The following is a 19,606-nucleotide window of genomic DNA, read 5'->3' as shown; positions in this document are numbered from 1 at the left end:
TATCATAATTAAGGGGTGTATCCACCAAGAAGATCTAACAATTATAAATATTTATGCCCCAACTTGGAACACCCAAATAAGTCAATTAATAGCAAACATAAAGAAACTCACTGGGGGGCACCTGGGTGGCTCAATCGGTTGATTGTCCAACTTCAGTTCAGATCACGATCTCGCGGTCTGTGGGTTCCAGCCCCACATCGGGCTCTGGGCTGTCAGCTCAGAGCCTGGAGCCTGCTTCGGATTCTGTGTCTCCCTCTCTCTCTGCCCCTCCCCCGCTCATGCTCTGTCTCTCTGTCAAAAATAAATAAATAAATAAATAAATAAACATTAAATAAATAAACATTAAAAAAATTAAAAAAAGAAAAGAAACTCACTGGTAATAATACAATAACAGTAGGGGATTTTAACACTTCACTTAGCAAGGGACAGATCATCTAAGCAGAAAATCAAAGAAAACAATGGCTTTGAATGACACATTGGATGGACTTAACAGATAAATTCCGAACATTCCACCCTAAAGCAACATAACACACATTCTTCTTGAGTGCACACAGAACATTCTCCAGAATAGAACACATACTGGGTAACAATCAGGCATCAACCAGCACAAAATTATTGATTATATCGTGCATATTTTCAGACACAATGCTATGAAACTTGAAGACCACCACAAGAAAAAAATTGGAAATACCAAATATACATGGAGGTTAAAGAAAGAATTGGTTAACCAGTATAAAAGAAGAAATAAAGAAGTACATGGAAGTCAATGAAAATGAAAACACAACAGTCCAAAACCTATGCTATGCAGCAAGTCAGTCTTAAGGAGGAAGTATACTGCAATATAGGCCTACATCAAGAAGCCAAGAAGCAAGAAAGGTAGAAAATACATAACATAAACGAATACCTAAAGCAGCTAGAAAAGGAACAGCAAATAAAGCCTAAATCCAGCACAAAGTGGGAAATAATAAAGACTAGGGCAAAAATAAGTAGTGTAGAAACAAACAAAAAAGAGTAGCACAGATCAATGAAACTAAGAGCTGGTTCTTCAAAAGAATTAATAAAATTGATAAACCTCTAGTCATACATCTCAAAAAGAGAAGAGAAAGGACCCAATAAATAAACCACGAATGAAAGGGGTGACATTACAACCAACATCACAGAAATATAAGTAATTATAAGAGAATATTATGGAAAATTATATGCCAACAAACAGGACAATCTAAAATAAATGGATACATTCTTAGAAACATACAAACTACCAAACCTGAAGCAGAAGGAAATAGAAAATTTGAACACACCCACAACAAGAAAAGAAATTGAAACTGTTATCAAAAAATTCCCCCCCAGGGGCGCCTGGGTGGCTCAGTCGGTTGAGCGTCCGACTTCGGCTCAGGTCATGATCTCATGGTCTGTGAGTTCGAGCCCTGCGTCGGGTTCTGTGCTGACAGCTCAGAGCCTGGAGCCTGCTTCAGATTCTGTGTCTCCCTCTCTCTCTGACCCTCCCCCGTTCATGCTCTGTCTCTCTCTGTCTCAAAAATAAATAATAAAACATTAAAAAAATTCCCCCCCAAAAAACAAAAGTCCAACACCAGATGGCTTCCCAGGGGAATTCCACCAAACATTTAAAGAAGAATTAATGCTTCTTCTTCTTAAACTGTTCAAAAAAAAAAAAAAAAAAAATATATATATATATATATATATATATATATATAAATCGATATAAATCGAAGGAAAACTGTCAAACTTAGCCTATGAGTCTGGCATTACTGGATTCCAAAACCAGACAAAGACCCCACTAAAAAAGAGAATTACAGGCCAATATCCCTGATGAATATGGATGCAAAAATTCTCAACAAGATACTAACAAAATGAATTGTGAGACTCATTCTCAAGTGAGATTTATTACTGAACTGCAGGACTGGTTCAATATTCACAAATCAGTTAAGGGGATATGCCACACTATTTAAAGAAAGTATAAGATCCATATGATCCTCTCAATAGATGCAGAAAAATATTTGACAAAATACAACATCCATTCTTGATAAACACCCTCAACAAAGTAGGGATATATGGAATATACCTCAACGTCATAGAGGCCATATACGTAAGACTCACAGTTACTGTATTCTCAATGGGGAAAAACTGAGAGCCTTTCCTCTATGGTCAGGAACAAGACATGGATAACCACTCTCACCATTGCTATGTAACATCATACTGGAAGTCTTAACCTCAGCAATCAGACAATAAAAAGAAGTAAAGGGCATAAAAATTGGCAAGGAAGAAGTCAAATGTTCACTATGTGCAGATGACATAATATTCTACGTAGAAAAGCCAAAAGAATCCACCAAAAAATTATTAGAACAAATACAGGAATTCAGCAAAGTCACAGGATACAAAATCAACATGCAGAAATCTGTTGAATTTCTATACACTCATAATGAAGTTGCAGAAAAAGAAATCAAGGAATCTATCCCATTTTCAATGGCACCAAAAATGGTAGGATACCTAGGAATAAACCTAACTACAAAGGTAAAAAAAACTGTACTCTTAAAATTATACAAGATTTATTAAGATATGGAAGAGGACACAAAGAAATGGAAAAGCATTCTATACTCATGGATTGGAAGAACAAACATTGTTAAAATGTCTATACTACCCAAGCAATCCTGAAAAAGAAAAACAAAACTGGAGGCATCACTATTCCAATTTTCAAGCTGAATTACAAAGCTGTAGTCACCATGAAATACGGTAATGGCACAAAAACAGACACCTAGATCAATGGAACAGAATAGAAAACCCAGAAATGGACCCACAACTAAATGGTCAACTCATCTTTGACAAAATCAGGAAAAAATATCCGATGGAAAAAAGATAGTCTCTTCAACAAATGGTGTTGGGAAAACTGGATGGCAACATGCAGAAGAATGAAACTAGACCCCTTTCTTACACCATACACAAACTTAAACTCAAAATGGATGAAAGACCTAAATGTGAGACAGGAAACCATCAAAAGCCTAGAGGAGAATACAGGCAGCAATCTCTTTGACCTCAGCCATAGCAACCTCTTACTAGACATGTTGTTGGAGGCAAGGAAAACAAAAGCAAACATGAACTATTGGGACTTCATCATGATAAAAAGCTTCTGAACAGCAAAGAAAAAAATCAACAAAACTAAAAGGCAGCCTACAGAATGAGAGAAGATATTTGCAAGGGTTAGTATCCAAAAATATAAGGAACTTCTCAAACTCAAAACCCAAAAAACAAACAACCCAGTTAAGACATGAGCAGAAGACATGAATAGACACTTTTCCAAAGAAGACATCCAAATGGCTAAGAGACACATGAAAAGATGTCAACATCACTCATCATCAAGGAAATACACATCAAAACCATGATGAGATATTACCTCACACCTGTCAGAATGGCTAAAATTAGCAACACAGGAAACAGCAGATGTTGGTGAAGATGTGGAGAAAAGGGAACCTTCTTACCCTGCTGGTGGAAATGCACTCTGGTGCAGCCACTTTGGAAAACAGTATGGAGGTTCCTCAAAAAACTAAAATTAGAATTATCCTACTATCCAGCAATTGCACTATTAGGTATTTACCTAAAGGGTACAAAAATACAGATTTGAAGAGATACAAATTTTCAGCCATAGCCAGACTATGGAAAGAACTCCAATGTCCATTGACTGATGAATGGATACAGAAGATGTGGTATATATTCACAATGGAATATTACTCAGCCATCAAAAAGAATGAAATCTTACTAATTACCATTAGTAATGGTGTGGATGGAGCTAGAATGTATTATGCTAAGCAAAATAAGTCAATCAGAGAAAGACTAATATATGATTTCACTTATATGTAGAATTTAAGAAAAAAACAGGTAAATACATGGGAAGGGGGTGGGAATTGAGAATAGAGGGAGACAAACCACAAGAGACTCTTAACAATAGAGAACAAACTGAGGGTTAATGGAGGGAGCTGGTGGGAGATTGGCTAGATAGGTGATGGGTATTAAGGAGGGCACTTGTTGTGATGAGCACTGGGTGTTGTATGTAAGTGATGAATAAATGAATTCTAGTCCTGAAACCAATATTGCATTATATGTTAACTACCTGAAATTTAGATTTTAAAAATAATACATTATATAATATATATAAGATACAAAGTATGCATTAATCAACTATTTGTGTTATTTGGTAAGGCTTCTGGTCAATAGTAGCTATTAGAAGCTGTTGAGCAGTCAAAAGTTTTACCGGGATTTTCAACTGTATGGGGCCAGGCACCCTGAACCTCCATATTGTTCAAGGGTCAACTGTATATACTATTGGCATAATTTTATAGTATAGTTTTGCTGTGCAATACATATAAGCTGAACAGCATTAGAAAATGAATGAAACCCACTGGATGTGCAAGGGTCAAATTGAATAGCACATGTTGTGCACACCAGGAGTGATAGTCAAATGATACAGAGTGGTTCTGCATAGAGTGGTTGAATCACAAACAAGTTTGAGGGGTATGGTATTTGGTTGGGAAATTGCTGATGAGCAGGAATTTGAAATCAACAGCACAACCCGGGTTGAAAATGTGATGACTCACAATGGGTATGAGGCATATAGACTGGATAACACAATTGGTTTGCAAATTATTAGGTGCATAGAACATCTAAATGTATAAGGAGTCAAGTTAGAATGATGTAGAATGGGTAAGCAAGAAGTTGTTATTTCTCTATAAGTTATAGTTAAATGGCACAGTGTGTATGCAAAGTACAGAAATGGAGAAAACAGCCTGGTTATGCATCAGATGCCAGGTGAATTCTACAGAGGGAGCTCAGGCAGGTGGTTTTTGGGGGGTGGATGGGACTGGGATCATCCAGGGACACAGCCATAAGGCTGCTAGAAGCCATGCTAGCATTTGGTCAAATCTCTTAGTGCAGTGGTTTAGATGGAGTTGTTATATGCCAAGATTTCTACAATCCTCACCCCAGGGCCTCCCAGGATGCCCTGTTTCCACCAGCACAGGGGCGGGTGGGTCCCACGCAGGGGTACGGGTGGGCTTGAACAAATCCCATGGTCATCCCTCTCCAGCCAGATCGTTCCAGTCCTCTAGGAAATATTTTTTGAGGTGCTGCCAATCCTAGGAGTAAGAAGCCAGTCCCAGGAACCCTTTCCAGGCCTCCCTGCATGGTCCAAATGGACCTGGAAACATTTTCTAGAGGGTCATGTGATGACAAGGGTCCATGTGGGACTATGGCCAGACCACTGACTCTTCCACAGACGTCTCTGACTGGACACTCCAGAGACATGAAAAATATTTAAAAGGCACATCTGACCACCTAACCACACCCAGGACTGTGGCCAAAACCATGCTATCACTGGGCCTCCCTTTCCATCCCAAGCTTTTCACTGCCTTCAAGTGGGACTAAGAAAAAATTTCAAGAGGCCTATCTGGTAGCCAGGCCTCTCACAGGACTATGTTTGGGCCCCAGCACCATCCCATGCCATAGACCCAGTGCCATAGACAGGACTTAGAAACGTTTTCCACGGGCACATCAAGTGATGAGGGCCCACACTTGACCATGGTCAGGACACCTCCACAGAGCTTCCTAGACACCCAAGCTGTGCTTGTCACCAAAGAGAGCTTAGGAAATTTGTTGGGTGGTGCTTTCAATGACTGGCCCTACACAAGACCTCAATGAGCATGGGGTGCAATCTCAGAGTGTAGCTGACCTGCCTGCAGTGTTCCTTTCTCTGGTGAGGGATATGAAAATATTCAGAGGGCTGAGATAAGCAGGCCCACATAGGAAACCGCCAGGCATGGGCAACCCCTTTTTGGTTCTTACTGGCCCCCATCATTGGAGTGGGCCTTGGGAATGTTTGGGGAGTGCCTTATGTGACTGGGTCCCATGCAGGGCCACAGCTGGGTTATAGACACCCACCTAAGACCTCTCTGGCCAGCTTGGACCAATCCCCATTTGTCAGAGGCATCTGACAACCATGGCCAAGACCAAGGTGCCCTGCTGAGTTCCCCATGTCAGTCACAGGCTGATGTCCACCTCCAGAGAGGAACATAGAAAAAGTTTCTGGGGGCACATCAAAACCTAGACCTCATGAAGCACCCTCCCTGGGCAGCCCTTACTGGCCACCAGTACCCACATTCTCCAGAGGGGATATCCAGAGGCCATCCAATGACCAGATCCACACAAGACCAGGGCCTGATCCTTAGTGCACTCACAGGCCTCCGTGGCAGGATGTTTTTATCTCAGCCACTGGAGGTGGGTTGAGAAACATTTTGGGGAGGCACCTCTTTACTTAGGAATCAAGTATCAGCTCAGGTCAACAGGAAGGCACAACAGGTCACCCCAGTTCTAGTATGATCCCACTTGGGAGACTAGAAGCTGAATGCACATTCTGAAAATGTTTATGCCTCCCTCCAAAGGGGAAACCACCAGGGAAGTCCTGGTATAGAAGGGCACCATGGGCCTGGCTGTGGCCTTTCCTGGGAACTTTGGAGGCACCCCCAAAACATTTCTAAGTCTCTAGCATGGAAAGGCTTGAGAAGGCCAGCAAGTCCTCAAGAAGGAGCTCTGATGGGTCATGGTATTAGGAACCCCACCTGAAAAGTTTCTAATTCCCCCTTCACAAACCAGGACCAGTCCACTTAGTACAGACAGGTCTGGGGAGTGCACTCTGGGCTGGCCACAAGTCCCACATGAGTCCTGGTCATTGACTGTATCTCCCAAGAACATTTCCAGTTTCTCCTCCAGAGGTGAACATTGCCTCAGGTTGGCCATGGATGAAGAGAAGGGCATTGCAACTCCTCCAAATTTTTGTAAGTTCCCTCCAGAAGCCACTACAGACTTGGGTGGGCATGCAGGTCTGCAATAGGCATCCCCGGATTGGCATAGTCCCGTGTGTGGAACATTTGACAGAGATAATCCTTAAATATTTCTAAGTCCCTCCAAGTGGTGGGAGGGGGTCATGGGACAAGATGGACAAGTGGGATAAGGATGGTGCCTTTGGCCAGGCTGTAGTCATGCATGGAGCCCAGTCTTTGCATGCACTTCCAGAAAATTTATCTAAGCACCATACTGGAGGGCAGCACTGATCCAGGTCAGCAAGGGACAGATGGCAGTATTCCTGGCCTGTTTGCTGTCTATCTTTCATATGTACTTCCCAAAAACTGTTTCCATGTCCATTGCCAAAGGGGTGACCAGCTAGGGCCAGACTTAGAGGTCTACAGAAGATGTCTGTAGGCTTATGGTGTTTTGAATGGAACTCAGTCATCTAAGGCACCTTGGGAAAATTATTTCAACTCCCCTTTCAGAAAAGAGATGCTAACCCAGGCCAACCAGAGAAGCCCAGGAAGAGTGGCTCAATCTTTAAGAAGTCCAAGTCACGGGGAGTGACCTGTGGAAAGTTTTCTAAGTCTCCCTCCAAAGGTCAAGACCAACTGGCTGGACAAAGAAATAGAGACACATGTAAGCATATGCATATACTTTGATTTTTAGAGATGTACAGAAAGCAATTAGATTATAGGTTTGGGGTCCTGAGAAAAACGTGAACTACTTACACAGATTTGAGAGTGATAAATGTACAGACGACAGGTGAAACTGGAGTAGAAAAGACTGCTCAAGAATAGAGTAAAAATTCCCTTTCATAGAAGCATCTAATACTATGATTTTCTCCTTCTTGTAAGATTTGTGTAATCATGTGCAGTCTATGTTTTCGGTAGTTGCTATGGTGTCTGAATGGTCTGCCCAAAATTTATATGTTGAAATCTATTAAGTTGAAATTTATTAATCTATTAAATCTATTAATCTATCCAGTGATGATGGTATTAGGAAGTTGGGCCTTTGAGAGGTAATCAGGTCATAAGGACAAAGCCGTTATGAATGGGATTAGTACCCTTATAAAAATAGAGACCCTAATGAACTCCCTTGCCCCTTTCACCATGTGAGGACACCCTCACCCAACCCCATGCTGGCACCCTCATTTTGAATTTCAGCCTCCAGAATTGTGAGAAATAAATTCTGTTGTTTATAAGCTACCCAGTCTATAGTATTTTGTAACAACAGCCCAAATGGACTGACAGTGGTATATCAACTATTACTACAGTAAAACAATGTAATAAATCACATGAAACCCTACCAGATCCCTAAAAGAAAACATAAAGAAGTCCATGTAACAGGTTTTGGAATAGTTAGATGCAATATTGAACAGAAACAGTTCAGGGGCACCTGGGTGGCTCAGTTGAGCTTCGGACTCTGGCTCAGGTCATGATCTCACAGTTCCTGGGTTCCAGCAACACATCAGGCTCTGTGCTGACAACTCAGAACCTGGAGCCTGCTTCAGATTCTGACTCCCTCTCTGCCCCTCCTCCCCCCTCAAAAATAAATAAAAACTTTTTTTTTTAAATGAACAGAAACGGTTCACAGGTACAGTTTTAACTACTGAACTGTATTTTAGTAATTTAATTAGTGAACTGTATTTCAGTAATTTAATTACTGAATTTTAAGTACTGAACAACAAAGACATACTCCATCTTTAATCAACAGGAATTATAAAGTCCTTTGGCAGCTCCCAATCACAAGCCAGTGAGAGCAGAAGGAGCAGCGCTCAGCCTGTCTGCCTCTGCCAGACAAGCCACTTTGCTGACACTTGCTGTAGTGAGGACCATGTAGTGTGTCCTGTGTAGACAGAGGGAAACTGAGAGATCATTAGAGATCACCTCTAGAAGGAGAAACTGAAGCTTGGATAAGAATGGACAATTAACTGGTCACGGTACCTGAAAAGGTAGGTGCGAATGAGGACTAATGGCTGTTCTCCAAACATCGTAAATTAAACCACCAACCAAGGTTAGCCAGAGATTATTATTAATCTGACTAACAGTAACGGTTATTTCTTTGAGGACGCTCCTAAATGTACTCAAGGTGAAACTGGAAAACGCACGCAAGAGCGTCCTACAAGAATCAGCAAGGACACAACCAGGCAGGAGCTAGAATTCGAACTCTCGCGACAGCGGCAGGAACCTCTCCGAGGAGCAAAGCGGTGGGAGCGTGAACTCTCGCGAGAGCAAGGAACAACCTCACGGAAGGGCGTCGTTGTGGAAGTTAGAGCAGTATGTTCCGGCCCGCGCCGTCTTGGAGCCAACTGGACCCACAGCAGGAGCGCGACGTTCGCGAGCTCATTCGCCATGTGGCTGGCCTTCAGGATGAGGCGGACCCCAACTTCCAGCTCGCCCTGCACTTTGCCTGGTCCAACTTCAGGTGTGGGGTGCGGCTCCGGGGCCGAGGCTGGGAACAGGAATGGGTCAAGGGGTATCCGGGCGCGCGGCCGTGTTTCCGACCGTCATGCGCGCTGCCTCCCAGGAGCTTGGTGCTCTAGTGTCCTTTGGATCCCTGTCGCGTGTGACAAACGCATAATGAAACAGTGGGTTTTGGGTTGTTAAGGGTCGGCCTTACCCTTAGAAGCGCACTTCTGGGGAAGGGGTTTGTGTCTCTCATGTTCCTTCTTCCACTCTCTTCGCTTAGCGCTGTGCACTGCGCAGCAAACATTTTTTGAATGAGTAGGTAAATGAAGTTTTAGAGCAAAATAATGGTCAAACCCTACTTAACACTGTATTCTTACTCCCTACCCCTTATTTACTCCCTACCCCTTATTGAGCCACTCCAGATCTCTCTTACCTTGGTCTTGTGTTTTTGTTTTTGTTTTTTTTTTCTCTTTTCAAAACGCACAGCATAGTACACTGGATAACTTGTATGTTGTTTACTGTTTGTCTCCTCCACCCCTCCTTCCAGCTAAAATGTAACTTCCATGAGGGTAGGGATAATGGTTTGTTTTGTTCATTTCTTATCCCAACACTTGGAATAGTTCCTGGCACATAGTACACTAAGCCACCATGTAATACAATTTCTAATACAGTGTCTCATGTAATTTCTCGAGATTTATGAAGTCAGAGCTCCTATTTTTATTTATGGAAGATGTAAATTAGACAGTACTGTTATGATCATTACCTATAATAGAATTATTACTAAAAGAATGTTCATCCATGTTAATATTTGCCTATTTAATTTCAATAGAAATGGTTTTTCAGTTTCTGTATTCTTGATCATCAACCTTAATCATACATACAGTGCCTACTTGGTTTATAATGAGAACAGACAATGAGTCTAAAAGCCTGCCAAGTTTCTGAAATAATGAGTTCAGTTCTTAAGCGTAACCTATAAATATAACAATGTCTGAATAGGTCATATAAGACAGAAATTTAAGTGCTGTACCCCAAATAATTTCTCTATTAGTTAATATGTCAATGGCAGTAGGTAGCTGGACATCATTTTAGACTTCAGAGAGACATTAGAAGTTACTGTCTCACATTGAGAAACTAAGTGATAAAGGGATGTTCTCTATTCAGCCATTTACTGGAATAGAATTAGATATATATTTTTAGTGGTGTAAATTATTTCTTTTAAATACAGATTGTTGTCTTTGATACTAAAAATTAGAAAGTGAGTTGAATGAGCTATATGATGCTTTAATCCATGAGAAAAATGAACAATACATGTTTGCTTTTTTAAAATTTTGTTTATTTTTGAGAAAGAGAAAAAGAATGAGTGGGGGAGGGGCAGCGGGGGGATGGGGGGGGGTAACAGAGGATCTGAAGTGGCCTCTGGACTGACAGCAGAGAGCCCCATGCAGGGTTCAAACTCATGAACCGTGAGATGGAAGTCAGATACTTGACTGACTGAGCCACCCAGGTGTCCCATGTTTGTTTGTTTGTTTTTTTCTTTTTTAAATTGTGGCCATGTTCTAAGGCCCTAGAAATTCAGAGATGAGTGAAATATAGCCTCTATCCTAAAGGAAGACAGGTCTACATATGATATAGAATTGGAGTTTTTAATCTGAGAGCCTGTAGAATTCAGGTGTTACGAACTTGGACAAGAAAAAATTACACTAACCTCTAACTAAAAACTGGCATTTCCTCAAATTACAAATAAAAGCAACAAGCAATAATAATTTACCTAGGACTGTGTCACAGGTAGAAATCACATAGTTCACATCATAAAGTTGTGGCAGATATTTTCAAATATTTTTTGCTGTTGCTTTACTGATAATTGTGGATCCATTGCTAGATCTTGTTATTTAATGCTTTAATAAATGTCTCATTATATCACAAACTTTAAAAGGTACTTCACAACCATATTTCAGTAGGCTTGGGTTTTTTTGTATTTCATCTCACTGGCACCTGGGTGGCTGAGTTGGTTAAGCATCCGACTTTGGCTCAAGCCATGATCTTGCAGTTTGTGAGTTCAAGCCCCGTGTCAGGCTCTGTGCTGACAGCTCAGGGCCTGGAGCCTGCTTCAAATTCTGTGTCTCCCCCCACTCCCCGCCCCTCCCCCTCTCGTGCTCGCTCTCTCTCTCTCTCTCTCTCTCTCACATAAACAAACATTAAAAAAATTTTTTTAAACATTACTTTGAGAAGTAATGTTTCATAAATTCATAAAGCCTAAGCTTCACTGGGCTTCACTATGGCATAAAAAGATTAGGAACCCCTGCTATAGAATGTGCTATACTGACTTAGATACAAGGCATTATGGGAAGATGAAGGAATCAGAGGACAAAGGAGGCTAAGGATGACCTGTGCTTGAGCAGTTTCTGAGATGCAGTGGCTGTTTGCCTGGGTGGTAGAGGTGATACAGGGAGAGAGGTGCACTCCTGGAAATATCTTGCCGAATATAGGGTGACTATGGGAATATAGAGGGCTCTGAGACTGGTCTACTTAGCTATATGACAAGGTTCACCTAAGAATTGCATTTTCTCTTTTAGATTTCATCATTTCTTGGATGTTAACAGCCACAAAGTAGAAAAAACAATAGAAGGGTAAGTTAGTTTCATATATATGTACATATTCAAAAATATATGCATTTTCTTATAAATCTTTCTATTAATGTAAGTTTATAACTGTCAGTTTACTTTTAAATATATTTTAGAATTTATGAAAAATTCATCATTCATTCTGATCTCAGCAAAGCTGCTAGTTGGAAGAGATTAACTGAGGAATTTCTAAATGCATCTCTTCTGAGCATAAAGGAAATAAAGGTATGCATTATATTGTGAGATCTCTTTTATATTTTACCATTTCTAATCGGTTATCATCAACTTGTTTCTGTTACTATTTAAACATTTATTTTACAATTATGATTGGAGCAGAGTCTTCTGGAAATTGACTTAAGCATTGTCATCAAACCCAGTGTGCCTCAGGCTTGTGATCCAGGAAAAAGCATGTTCTTGTGTAATCATCTTCTTAGCCCAACCTACTGTGGAGATTGAGATCAGAGATTGGCACAAATAATAACACTGTCTGGCTGTCTTAAAATTTTAAATGGCTTTTCAGCACTGGGTAATAATAACTACCTATGTAATGCCTACTAGATGCCAGGTGCTGTCCTCAGCACATTCACATTCAATTGTGGGTTCCTAAGATCACCCTTAGACTTGGTGATTCACTGTAAGGATTCACAAAACTTTAAAAACGCTGTTATCCTCACTGTTAACAGTTTATTACAGTAAGAGAATACAGATTTAAATTGAGCAAAGAAAAAAGATACATAGGATAAAGTCCAGAAGAAACCAAGAATAAGCTTCTAGGTATGCCTTCCCATAAGAGTTGTATGAGGATGCACTTAATTCTCCCAGTGATAATGTATGACAGCACATGCAAAGTGTTGCAGACGAAGGAAGCCCATCTGAGCCTCGGTGTCTAACATTTTTGTTGGGGGTCAGTCACGTGGATGTGCAATGCACATGTGGCTGACCTTAGTTCCTCAGTCTCCAGCCTCCCGCAGAGGTCAAACCAAGGACCTCAAGCATAAGAAAATACATTCACAGGGGCGCCCCGGGTGGCTCAGACAATTGAGCATCCATCTTCGGCTCAGGTCATGATCTCACAGCTCATGAGTTCGAGCCCCACATCAGGCTCTGTGCTGACAGCTCAGACCCTGGAGCCTGCTTCAGATTCTGTGTCTCCCTCTCTTTCTGTCCCACTCATGCTCTCAGGAGCTAGTCAAGGGTGAGTTGTCCTGAGACCTTTGAGATATTCAGAGTTTGGGCAACTCAGGCTTCCTGAGTAAACCCTTTATTATGCACATACATTAACTCATCTTCACAATAATTTCTGTGAGATATTCTGTAATTGTTAGGTTTTACCTTTGTCTACACTGTGGGAAGTGGTAAGGAAGAGAGCTTTCTTCTTTGTAAGGAAGAGAGCTTTAAAAAATTTTTGAAACTATCGGAAACTAAGGAAAGGCTATAAAAGTATTTCTGGAAAAAAGAGCTGCAGTGCTCTGAATCCATGCCCTGAGAGTTAGGAACACTTGTGTGTAGGGAAATACAAATCAAAACCACAATGAGATACCACCTTACACCTGTCAGAATGGCTAACATTAACAACTCAGGCAACAACAGATGTTGGCAAGGATGCAGAGAAAGAGGATCTCTTTTGCGTTGTTGGTGGGAATGCAAGCTGGTGCAGCCACTCTGGAAAACAGTATGGAGGTTTCTCAAAAAACTAAACATAGAACTACCCTACAACACAGCAGTTGCACTACTAGGCATTTATCCATGGGATACAGGTGTGCTGTTTTGAAGGGACACATGCACCCCCATGTTTACAGCAGCACTATCAACAATAGCCAAAGTATGGAAAGAGCCCAAATGTCCATCAATGGATGAATGGATAAAGATGTGGTATATATATACAATGGAGTATTACTTGGCAATCAAAAAGAATGAAATCTTGCCATTTGCAACTATATGGATGGAATTGGAGGGTATTATGCTCATTGAAATTAGCCAGCCAGAGAAAGACAAAACTCATATGACTTCACTCATATGAGGACTTTAAGAGACAAAACAGATGAACATAAGGGAAGGAAAACAAAAATAATATAAAAACAGGGAGGGGGACAAAACAGAAAAGGCTCATAAGTATGGAGAACAAACTGAGGGTTACTGGAGGGGTTGTGGGGGGGGGGATGGGCTAAATGGGTAAGGGGCACTAAGGAATCTACTCCTGAAATCATTGTTGCGCTATATGCTAACTAATTTGGATGTAAATTTTAAAAAATAAAATTAAAAAATATATATATTTTTTAAATAATTGGCATAATTTTCCAAATGGATGTCAGTGAATTGTGTAAATCCTCTGAAAATAAAAAAGGAACAATTCCAAAAAACAAAAACAAAACAAAAAAAGGAACACTTGTGTGTATTGTGTGGAATACACTCGTGTGTATTATTTCTGCAAGGACCATTTTGAAAGAGGAGGCGGCAAATCTTTGCTTGATTTATTTATACAACTTCCTGGGCAGACTATAGAATTTAATAATTTAGACCTTATGACAGCATAGTACTAATAAAAAAAAATAATGGCAAGCATTGTTACAGCACTTACTGCATGCCAGGCCCTGTTAGTTCCATAAAGACCATGTTCACCAGGTACTATTACTATACTCATTTTGGCAAGACAAATGCCTTAATCTCAGTCTCATTTGAACCAGTGAAAACTTGTGTTGTACAGAATAATTAAATAAAACAGTGAGTGTCACTTCTGATTCCTGCTTTGACCTTTTCATTGTCATATCCTGTGATTTTTCTGTACATTCCTTGAGCACAGGGGACCACATTCCCTTTGCTTTGCTGTGGCACGTCCTATGTCCTGTACTTGAACTGCCCTTCCCCTTCTCTCCTGCCTGAGAAATCTCATCCTTTAATATTAAATCCAAGTGTTGTCTCTATTGATACTATGTATTGCAGTATGTTATTACGTTCGTTATTGTTTCTTTCATATTTTCCCCTTTCACATGTGAGTTTTACAAGTTTAGGGTTCTGTATCTGATTTATTCTCAGTCACCTGGAACAGTGTAGACAATAAATATGTGTGGAAGAAAGAAATCTGTACAATCCTATCCTCTCCCTGTCTGTCCTCAACTCTTGTGCCACCTACATCCAGAATTGGTTGCTGTTTTCCCCCTTGCTGTGGCATCTTCCACACACCTGTTATAGTGTAGCAATGTTGTAGACTCTTGAGTCTGTAATTAAGAGTCTCTTATGGTTTGCCTCCCTTTCTGTTTTTATCTTATTTATGCTTCCCTTCCCCTATGCTCATCTGTTTTGTTTTTTAAATTCCACATATGAGTGAAATCATTTATCTGTCTTTCTCTGACTTATTTCACTTAGCATAATACCCTCTTCTAGTTCCATCCATGTTGTTGCAGTTGACAAGATTTCATTGTTTTTGATCGCTGAGTAATAATTCCATTGTATATATAAATACCACATCATCTGTATTATCTGTTGATGAATATTTGGGCTTTTTCCATAATTTGGCTATTGTAGATAGCAATGCTATAAACATTGGGGTGCATGTGCCCCTTTGAGTCAGCATTTTTGTATCCTTTTAATAAATACCTAGTAGTGCAATTGCTGGGCTGTAGGGAAGTTCTGTGTTTAATTGTTTGAGGCACTTCCATACTGTTTTCCAGAGTGGCTGCACCAGTTTGCCTTCCTACCAGCAGTGCAAAAGCGTTCCCCTTTCTCTACATCCTCACCAACTTCTGTTGTGTGTGTTGTTAATTTTAGCCATTCTGACAGGTGTGAGGTTTTGATTTGTGATTTTTTTTTGATTTGTGGCTTTTCATTGTGGTTTTGATTTGTATTTCCCTATGATGAGTGATGCTAGGCATCTTTTCATGTGTCTGTTAGCCATCTGGATGTCTTCTTTGGAAGTGTTTATTCATGTCTTCTGCCCATTTCTTCACAGGATTGTTTTTTGGATACTGAGTTTGATAAGTTCTTTATAGATTTTGGATATTAACCCTTTATCCAGTATGCCATTTGCAAATATCTTCTCCCTTTCCATCAGTTGCCTTTCAGCTTTGTTGATAGCTTCACTGTGCAGAAGCTTTTTATCTTCGTAAGATTCCAATAGTTCATTTTTGCTTGTTTCCCTTGCCTACAGAGACCTGTCTAGTAAGTTGCCATAGCTGAGGGCACAGAGTTTGCTGCCTGTTTTCTCCTGTAGGATTTTGATGGTTTCCTGTCTTACATTTAGGTCTTTAATCCATTTTGCATTTATTTTTTGTGTATCCCATTTATAAGTTACCCATTTACAATTGCACCAAAACCCATAAGATACCTAGGAATAAACCTAACCAAAGAGGTGAAAGATCTATATGAAACCTGTAGAACACTTCTGAAAGAAACTGAAGAAGACTCAAAGAAATGAAAAAACATTTAATGCCCATGTATTGGAAGAACACGTACTGTATTGTTAAAATGTCTATACTGCCCAACACCATTCAATGCAATTCCTGTCAAAACAATAGCAGCATTCTTCACAGAGCTAGAAAAACAATTCTAAAATTTGTATGGAACCACAAAAGACCCCAAATAGCCAAAGTAATGTTGAAAAAGAAAAAAGAGAGAGAAAAGGAAATGAAAAAAAATAAATAAGAAGCTATTACCTTGATTCCAAAACAAAAAAAGAAGAAAGAAAAATATTAAGCCTGGCCCTGTTTCCACCAGAACTGCAGTTGTCATTTTGAAGCATTCAATTTTCAGTATACTTGGTGCATCCTGGCTGTGCTGTTCTTCTAGAGGAGAGCCTGAGCCACTGCCTTGGTTCAGAGTTAGTCTTGCCTGAGTAAATAAGCAGTTGCCAGGCACAGGGGGGGCGAGGTTTGTTGTAGGTAGGGCCTGCCTCCACTGGAGGCTGCTGTGTTGCTCTCCGAAGTCATACTGTGTTGGTATGTGGGGAAAATGGCACTACCCCAATCCTTCATCGCTGGACAGATGATTGCACACCCCACACTGGTCAGGCAACCCTCACAGAACAGTGAGTGAGGGCAGTCAGCTTGCCCTGTACCACAACTCTCCTGCATCTTTTCTTTGGGAGTTCAAACTTATGCAGCTGGGATTCAAAACTTGAAGTCTTAAAGGACATGCAACCATGCTGACCCATGCCCTCCTCTGGAGTAGTGCCCCTCTACTCTGTCTAAACTCTTATGTCTCTGAAAAACAGTCCCAGGCCTGCACAGTGTGTGGAATCTATGGTGTAGCACCACTAAAAGCAGCAAAGGTTATTCTCTCTGGGTGCATCTCTGTCCCCTGCTGATTAAAGACCTTTTGCTGGCACCTGCAGGGTCTTTTGTCCTTGGGGAGGCAATGTACCCTCTTACAAAAGTACTCTAGGAAGGAGAATGTTCTCTATCAGTATGCCCCTGAGATCCCTACACCACGCTATGCACTCCAGCACCAGTGTCCTTCTTCTCCCCAGTAGCTCATGCCACAGCTCCACTCTGGAGTAAGTTGCACACTTCCAAAACCTCAGAGTTTAAGCTCCAAACACCGTTTGCAAGAAAACCTGCTACACTCAGTACTTCTTATTCCCCGGCCCATGGTCCAGAGAGGCTTTTCTCCTGTGCAAATGAGTGCCACACTCTCTCATCCCCTCTCTTTTTCTTGCCCTTTTGTCTCTCCACAGAAAGGGTTCCCTCCCCTCCATGGCACCACTGTTTTTGTCTCACCCAGTTCACTTCTTGTACCTTGCACCTGCCTCGCTGTCTCCCTCCAACAATGGAGATCGTTTTGCCCTTCCAGATTAATTTCCTAGGTGTTTCAGAAAGTGATCTGATCTCAGTACAGCTGTGTTTGAGGGACTAGGAAAGCCCAGGGTCAATCTACTTCTCCACCATTTTAATTTCCGAACTTCATACTTTTTTTTTTTAGTTTTATCAGTATATAACAACATACCATAAAATCTATCTACTGTGGATATACATTTCACTAGTTTTAGTACATGTGTAGTTGTGCAACTACAATCCAGTTTTAGAACATTTCCATTACCCCAAAAGTTTCCCTCAAGCCCATTTGCAGTCAGTGCCTGCTCCCACCCCAGCTCCAGACAGCTGCTAATCTGTTTGCTCTATTTATAAAATTGCCTTTCTTGGATATTTCATATAAGTGAGTTCACAAGGTATATAATTTTTGTGTGCTTCTTTCATGATGTTTTGAAGTTTCATCCATGTTGTAGCATGTGTTCATCTTCTATTTTAATTGCTAAATAGTATTCATTGTATGGATAAGCCACATTTTACTTACGCACCAGTGGATGACATTTGGATTGTTGAGAGTTTTTGGTTAGTATGAATAGTTCACTATTGTGAACTTTCACTATATGAACATTCTTATAACACTATGTGAACATTCTTACAGAAGCTGTGTGTGAACATAAGTCTTCACTCTTTTTGGACACATTTCTAGGAGTGGAATTGCTGGGTTATATGGTAAGCTTAGGTTTAACCAAATTATTTCCCAAAGTGGCTATATCATTTATATTCCCCCAAGCAATGTATAAGGGTTCCAGTTTCTCCACATTCTTGCCAACACTATTTTTTATCTATCTTTTATATATACATCATACAAAATATGTAGTAATACATTGTTATGGTTTTGATTTACATTTCCCTAATGACTAAAGGTTGAGCATTTTTATGTGCTTTTTAGCCATTTATATGTCTTCTGTAATGTCTGTTAAAGTTTTTTTCCGTTTTTAAATGATTGTCTTCTTACTGAGTCATCATTGTTTCTTTCTTACACAAGTTCTTCATCAGAAAAATGGTTTACAAATATTCTAGTTCCTAGCTTGTCTTGTCATTTTTTTTAATGGTGTTTTTTGAAGTTTAAAAAGTTTTTCATTTTAATGAAGTTCATTTTATCTATTTCTTTCTTTTATAACTTGTGCTTTTGGTGTCATGTCTAAGAACTCTTTGCCTCACCCAAAGCTAAAGGCTTTTCTCCTCTGTTTTCTTCTAGCAGTTTAAGCACTTGTATTTCGATTTATAATTCCTTATGAGTTAATTGTTGTATATATTGTGAGGAAAGGATCTAAGTTAAAGGTTTTTTTGTTTTTTGTTTTTTGTTTTTTTACCTTCAGATATTCAATTGTCCCTTCACCATTTGTTGAAAAGACTATTCTTTACCTATTGAATTGTCTTGGCAACTTTGTCAAAAACAAATTGAACATAAATGTAAGGATTTATTTCTAGACTCTGAATTGTTTCATTAATTTATATGCCTATCCTTACACAAATACCATAATGTGTTTTATTACCGTAGCTTTATAGGAGTTTCAGAATCAGGTAATATAAGTACTACAACTTTTTTCTTTTTCAAAACTGTTTTGTATATTCTAGACCCTTTGAATTGCCATGCACATTTCAGGACCAGCTAAAGTTCTACAGAAAACCTTCTAGGATTTTGGCAGGGATTGCATTGAATCAGTAGATCATTTTGGGAAGTAGTGCCATCATTGGTTGAATTACATCCCTAGAAAAGATAGTCCAAGTTCTATCCAGGGAAAAATTCTTCCCTCAAGCATTCAGATTGAGCATGGCTTTGCTGACAGCTTTATTTTAGACTTCTAGCTCCCAGAACTGAGAGAAAATAAATTCTGTTTGTTGCAAGCCATGCAGTTTGTGGTATTTTGTTATGGCAACCTTTAGAAACTACTACATGGTCTTATCAATACTAAGTCTTCTAATC

General features: G+C 40.1%; 1 protein-coding gene across 7 annotated transcripts in view; it reads left to right on the top strand.

Annotated features, from left to right (window-relative positions):
* The first annotated feature begins 8,915 nt into the window (after positions 1–8,915).
* TUBGCP5 (tubulin gamma complex associated protein 5) overlaps positions 8,916–19,606 on the top strand; it is a 65,741-nt gene continuing 55,050 nt past the window's right edge. For 2 of the 7 annotated variants that reach the window (XM_042941291.1, XM_042941290.1), the window contains exons 1-3: positions 8,916–9,273; positions 11,831–11,884; positions 11,995–12,103. In XM_042941291.1, coding sequence (XP_042797225.1) covers positions 9,128–9,273; positions 11,831–11,884; positions 11,995–12,103 — 309 coding nt within the window. In that variant the 5' untranslated portion in view covers positions 8,916–9,127. The remainder of the gene's footprint in view (positions 9,274–11,830; positions 11,885–11,994; positions 12,104–19,606) is intronic. The other 5 variants (XM_042941294.1, XM_042941292.1, XM_042941293.1 and 2 more) reach the window with 4 other exon arrangements.

The sequence above is a fragment of the Panthera leo genome, chromosome B3 (genome assembly GCF_018350215.1).
Source record: "Panthera leo isolate Ple1 chromosome B3, P.leo_Ple1_pat1.1, whole genome shotgun sequence".
Taxonomy (NCBI): Eukaryota; Metazoa; Chordata; class Mammalia; order Carnivora; family Felidae; genus Panthera; species Panthera leo.
The sequence above is the reverse complement of the archived record's forward strand: the minus strand, read 5'-3'. Positions and strand labels throughout refer to the sequence as shown.